The 5,950-nt window shown below is 50.7% G+C and overlaps 1 protein-coding gene across 1 annotated transcript; it reads right to left on the bottom strand.

The window, feature by feature from the left end:
* Nucleotides 1-446: 446 nt before the first annotated feature.
* Nucleotides 447-3,045, bottom strand: Trh (thyrotropin releasing hormone). Its single transcript, XM_028773123.1, has 3 exons — nucleotides 2,952-3,045; nucleotides 2,069-2,284; nucleotides 447-1,519 (listed from the first exon to the last, which is right to left on the bottom strand). The coding sequence occupies exons 2-3, from the start codon at nucleotides 2,274-2,276 to the stop codon at nucleotides 960-962; spliced, it is 768 nt and encodes a 255-aa protein (XP_028628956.1). The 5' UTR covers nucleotides 2,277-2,284; nucleotides 2,952-3,045; the 3' UTR covers nucleotides 447-959.
* Between the last annotated feature and the right edge of the window lie 2,905 nt (nucleotides 3,046-5,950).

The following is a 5,950-nucleotide window of genomic DNA, read 5'->3' on the forward strand; positions in this document are numbered from 1 at the left end:
GAACGTGTTCAGGACAGTGATCAGGTGACTCCTGTCAGTTTGTCCCTTCTTAGCTTGCTTCCCAGAACACATTCCAGAAGCCTCCTAGTTTTAGGATCTTGACTGTATCCTGATCCTTTGCCTGGTTCATGATAGTTTCACAGGACCACTCCTCCTGCACTCCCCACCCTAACCCCCCATTCTGGTAGACTCAAGGCTCCAGAGCTGGCTTCTCTAGTTCTTAACCGTTAATCCCAGCCAATCAAAGACTACAGAGCCAGACCCTTAGCCACAGTAACATTGTGTTCTGAGAATGGAAACAGGCAAGAGGGTCCTGATTTCCTCAGTTAAGAGGGAGCCCCTTTAATGTTCTCTGGGCAGAGCCTGTGCCTGGGAAGCCCCCACCCAAAAAAAAAAAAAAAACCCAAAAATAAACCTTAATCTAGACAGAAGAGCAGAGCAACAGATGACCTGGATATATTTTATTGTCATTGAGATTAACAACAGCAGGGTTATATACAAGATGTGACTCCCCACAGCCCCCAAGACATATCTGAATATCCCCCAAACTGCTCAGGTCCCCCAACATTGGAGGATGCACTGAAGTTATACCAGGTCAGTCTTGCCACAGGGGGCAGATGACAGAAGTTGGATTTTAACACCAAAACTTTTCAATCCAATCCTACCCTTTCTTAGGAGGTCCCTTAGGAGGTGTGGAAGAACCATCTTGGCCAGTGTGGAAGGGGTGTGAAACTGTGGGACTGTCAGGGAAGAGGGCCCCCACCCTCTTGCTTAAAGGGATAAATAGGGTTTTAACTTCCTGACTGGCTTTCTGAAGTCCCTGAAGTGGGTAAGGAAGGGGTTTGGGTGGCTGCTATGTACAAAGGGCCCAGGTTTCACATCTAATAGAGGAAAGCTGAAGGGAACGGACAGGGTACATGGGGCTTACATCATCCTAGACCCAAAGTCTGACTCTAGTCTTACTCCTCCAGGGGTTCCCTGTCCCAGGCTTCCAGTTCTGGGCTTTGCTTCGTCAGGGTCTCCTGGCCCCTGCTCAGGTCACCTAGAAGCTGGAGCAGGCCTGTTTGACCACAAATCCCCTGGGACCCACAAGGGTGACCCAATGCCCTTTTGCCAGGATGCTGGCGTTTCTCAGGCATGAAGACACCCTCTCCCTCTTTTTCTTCCCAGCTTCTTTGGAGCTCAGGATCTGTGAACCTCCGCCCTGGATGCTGCCTCTTGGTGACATCAGACTCCATCCAGGGGAAGGATCGCCTGCCAGGGTGCTGCCGCTTGACTTGGGGAACATCTGAGAACCAGGAATCCAGAAAGAAATCTGGTAACCAGGACGGTGGCAGCCAGTCACTGTCCTCCTCATCTGCCCAGGAATACTTGTCCTGGTTGGCACGTCGGCCGGGGTGCTGTCGTTTGTGGGATCTCCAGGCTTCCACGTCTCCCAAGTCCCCCCTCTCTTCAGCTTCAACATCTCCCTCCTCCTCCTCCCTTTTGCCTGGATGCTGGCGTTTTGTGATCCAGGAGTCTGGAAAAGGAAAAGCCAGTGTGGGAGAACCTGACCCCTTCACCAGGGACTCTTGCTTTCAGGTCATGTACCGCTCCAGGCTTCTAGTTTGGCATAGCACTTAGAGTAGCTCCTCCCTCCAATTGTCTGCTCCTCAGATCTCAGAGACACCCCTCACACCGATGGTTAAAGGCACTGTCTCTGGCTTCCAGCCCCAGCTCTCTATTTTCTTGTTGGGTGACCATAAGCCACTTCTTACTTATGTTCTCTGAATCTCAGTTTCCAGGACAAAATGGCAACATGTCCTTATAGTCAGGGCCTTAGATACCAGTGCTTAGTAAACAATAATTAAAGCTGTTATGGATAGGGACTATATGAAATTGTGACTACTGAGTATCTCTGCCTTCTGATTATTTCTAGCACTGAAATTATTGTGGTCCCAAGGGCTGGTCACCTCCCCACCCTATTGTGGAAGTGGCTATAAGGCTATGTGCTTCTTAAGTCTGGAGGGAGGCATGACAGGTGGCTCCCCCAACCCTCTCCACATGGCTCCCCTCCCCCTATACTTACCTAAGGCAGCACCGAGGTCCCCTCGCACCCGCTGGAGGTCTTTCCGCAAGAATCGACGTTCTGGCCGGACTTGGACTTTCTCCAGGTCAGGAAGGTCAGGAGTCATTGCACCTTCCTCCTGGGCTGCCTCCGGCAAGGCGCAGGATTCAGGGATACCAGTTAGGGTGAACATCAAAGCCAGAGCCAGCAGCAGCCAAGGTCCCTGCATCTTGGAGTCTAGGGTCAAAGGCAGTGGGGTGTAAGGGTAAATGCACCGCCTGCTCTGGGGTCGTCCCTTTCCCTTCCCCAGAACAAGGTCACCTGCCATCTGTGTCAGGTGCATCTGAGCCTCTGGCAACTCTCCTGGTCTCAGGGTGCCAAGGTGCCTATCCAAGATAGGAGGCAATAGAAACCCCACTGTTTCTTCCATCCCTAGCTGTCTCCCGAAGTTGGAGGAGTCAGCGCTGCATCTGACACCCTTACAGCCGTGTACCCATTAAGGTTGCAGTGCTGACAAGAAAAACAAAAAAAGTCATCGCGGCCAAAATTGTCTTCAAGGCTCCATCTAGATTCAAACCCCAGCCCTTCACCGCAATCTCCTTACTCCAGAGCTGAAATTCTTGCTCACATACACGAACTCCCCATGCAACCCTTTGCTCCCTTGTCTAGGCTAGAAGACTCTCATTGGACGCCCTCATCCTAATTCCAAAGTGAAGGTTCTATTTCTAACGTCAATGTACAACAGATTCGAACTCTAGGTAGGGTGGGTTCCGCCGTCCTGGTGTGGACCTGCTGGCCGACTTCTTCCATCCAGAGCTCCCAGTGCCCTGGCTAGTGTGCCCCGGGAAGGTGGCGGGGCAGGTGGAGGGGACACCTGTTTGGGATACCAGGTCAGAAGTATTACCTGCGAGGTGGAGACTCTGCAGAGCTTTCCAAGATGCTGAGCTGAAGAGTGCAAACTGCTGGGTAGAGCCTGCAATGCTCCCGAATCCAGAGTCGACTGCTCGCTCCTCTGAGGGGCCGAGGCTTATATGCGCTCCAGACGCCGGCGCCTGTGAGGTCAGCGGGGAGGGGGCGCAGGCCGAAGGCAGGGGCGCTGACGGCAGAGCCGGGGACCCGCCCGCTTTCCGGAAACCTGGTGGGGGCCGAGCGAGGAGGCGCGGCTGGCGCAGGTTGGCGCCTAGCTCCGGAGGTCCATTGACTAAGAGAACATCTGACTAGGGAACAAAGGGAGGGACAGACATCCCGAGATGGAAAGGAGACAAGAGTGGGGACCAAGAGACAAAAGTACGCAGACATCCAGAGACAAGATAGATGCAGGGTGTGGGCGGCAAAAGAAAGGACAAAGCATCTAGTAACACCTGGGCTTGACTGTCACTGGCCGAGTTCCCCTCCTCTAGTTTCCCCATCTGTGCAATGGGAGAGGGCAAGGCAGGAACTAGTTCCTCGATGATGGCCCTAAGGCTACAACTAGCTCATGGGGCTGTTTGGCTCAACTCCCACAAGGTCCTGAAAATATCTAAATAAACATCAAAGCTAGAAGGTAAGATCAAAATTGGGGACCTTGAGATGACTCGGTCGTTAAGGGTGTCTGCCACCAGTGGTGAACACCTGAGTGGATTCCAGGAGGTTATCCTATAACTTTTACATGCAGAGGACTGTAACGTCCACAAGCCTCCCACCTTAAATAAAGCAAATGCTTAATACAAATTAACAATAAAAAGAACAAAATTGGCTTCTCTGGAAAATGAGTGGTCCCGTGTATCTCCTTGACCTCAACCAGCTGGGACAGAGCCAAGGTGTTTTGGTGAAAATGCTCCCCACCGTGACTCCCTTTAGTCTCCCACTGTGCTACCTAGCCACCCCAAGAAGGATGCTAGAGCCACCTGTTAACTTCCTCATACTCTAATTCTTCAGTCTAAATAACCATTTAGTGTATGCCTGAGGCACGCTACCAGTCTTGGCAGGGAATTGCAAAGGCTTCTGAATGTTACTCCTGCTCCTGCTAGACAGAAGCCAGAACTTTCTGGGCATTTCCACACCTACCTAAGTCATCTCTTTACACCTTCCTGTCACCAGCAGGAGAAACATGACCCAAGGTTGGGAGTGACAGTCCCACTTTACAGATAGCCTGATGGAAGGGAGGCGACTGAAAGGCAGAGGTGGGAGGGAATGTTTAGATTTCAGCTAGAGTCCTGGCCTTAGTTATAGATGAAGATGTTAAGGGTCTGGGGGCACATCTGACCCAGCTTCCTGACCCCTGGGGAACCTCTGTGTTTCTGGGTTATAAGAGTGTCATCAGACAGATGAGAAATCTAAGACCCCAGTTTGACCCCTGCTTCCTAGCCAGACTCCAGGGTTTGAAGAATTTGTCACCCTGCCTGTTTCCTCCTGGTTGGATATGACCATGGCTATTCTGATTCTGAGCAGCTGTGACCACCCACAGAAGACCCTCGCCAACTAGGACCTGTTAATGTGTCCTGACTAGGGGCTGGAGACTGCAGCTGTAAGTTGACCCAGGGTACTTCCTAGTCACCCATGTAACCCCAATAAACTTGGTTCACACAAGCTAGACCTTTTTTTTTTGACCCATGTACCCTCTATATCTGGGGAGAAAGAATGATTCTCTCACCCCAGAAAAGGTCATGTGACACTAGCTAGCTAAGCCATCAACCTTGCAGACCTGTTCCCCCATGCAAGTAACAATGGACCCTTAGCCACAGACAGGAGAGCTTATCAGGGTGTTTCTCCCCACAGAGACAGTTCCCCTATACAGATTCTCAAGCCTGTGCTGGAGGAAGCCATTCAAGGATATGCCTTGCAGCAACGACTTCTAGAAGCCATGATTTCAAGCAGCTAGGTACCTGTCCATCAGGACGGGGCTGCTTAAATTAAGTGGGATCAATTCAAGGTGACTCTGGGGTTTAATATAGTCTTTAAGAGATGGAGGCAGCTCTGTGTGTTTGTGTGTGTGTGCGCACACAAGTGTGTGTGTGTGTGTGTGTTGGACAGTAAGCTACAAGATCCCATAAGTGATCAAAGCAGAGTGGAGGAAAGTGTGTGCATAGGACAGACCACCAGTGGATCACTAAGTCTCTGACATAGAGATGGGCCAGAGGAAGGGAAGGAGGGAGGGTGGATTACACACCCTCAGCATGATGCAGGAGGCTTGCTTTTGTTCACTGTTAGTCCTTAATGAGTCTAGATGTGTGTGTGTGTGTGTGTGTGTGTGTGTGTGTGTGTGCTAGCATATATCCATAGAGAAACAGCACCAAAAATCAAAACAATAACCACAATAGAAATACCTGGGAAGACAGGGATAGAAATGCTGCCTGGTCAAAGGCCTAGAAGCTAGGACGTGGCCCCCTGGTAAGCCTGTTGGTTGGCCAGGGTGGCTGGAGAGAAGAGAGGTATACATGCCTAAGAAGCCTCAGGAACCAGAGCAGATGAAACTCTCCTTCGTTTTGACACACTGGGCCTTGCTGACCTTGGAGAGGCCACCCCTCTAGACTTAGCCTAAGAGACCCTTTCATATGCAAAACGACCCAGACCAACGTTCTTTCCCAGCCCTGGCTCCTAGCACCCAGGTTCAGGTGCTCTAAACTACTTTCATCCACCCTATCAGTTAAGGCAGGTACTGGAAAACAACTATTGTAGAATTTATGCCCCAGCTCTGAAGTGACAAAAATTAGTCAATCCTATTGACACTGCCTTGACTAATCTTTCCTGTATTAGAAGTTGGCTTCTAGTCTGCATTACTCTCCACAACCTTCACCTTCTAATGAACCCTGGTACTGCCCTGTGCAGCATCTAGGGTGGGATGGGATGCTCCCACTCTGTTCTGCTCATTTCCTTGTATCTATCTATCTATCTATCTATCTATCTATCTATCTATCTATCTAT

Source organism: Grammomys surdaster, unplaced genomic scaffold (assembly GCF_004785775.1).
Source record: "Grammomys surdaster isolate TR1022 unplaced genomic scaffold, NIH_TR_1.0 220, whole genome shotgun sequence".
NCBI classification, from domain to species: Eukaryota; Metazoa; Chordata; class Mammalia; order Rodentia; family Muridae; genus Grammomys; species Grammomys surdaster.

What these genes read in the sequence shown, in the direction of transcription:
- Trh (XM_028773123.1), bottom strand. Translation starts at nt 2,276, where the DNA reads ATGCAGGGACCTTGGCTGCTGCTGGCTCTGGCTTTGATGTTCACCCTA. An exon ending in GGACCTCGGTGCTGCCTTAG is followed by an intron (nt 1,520 to 2,068) that starts GTAAGTATAGGG and finishes TTCCTTTTCCAG; the next exon opens with ACTCCTGGATCACAAAACGC.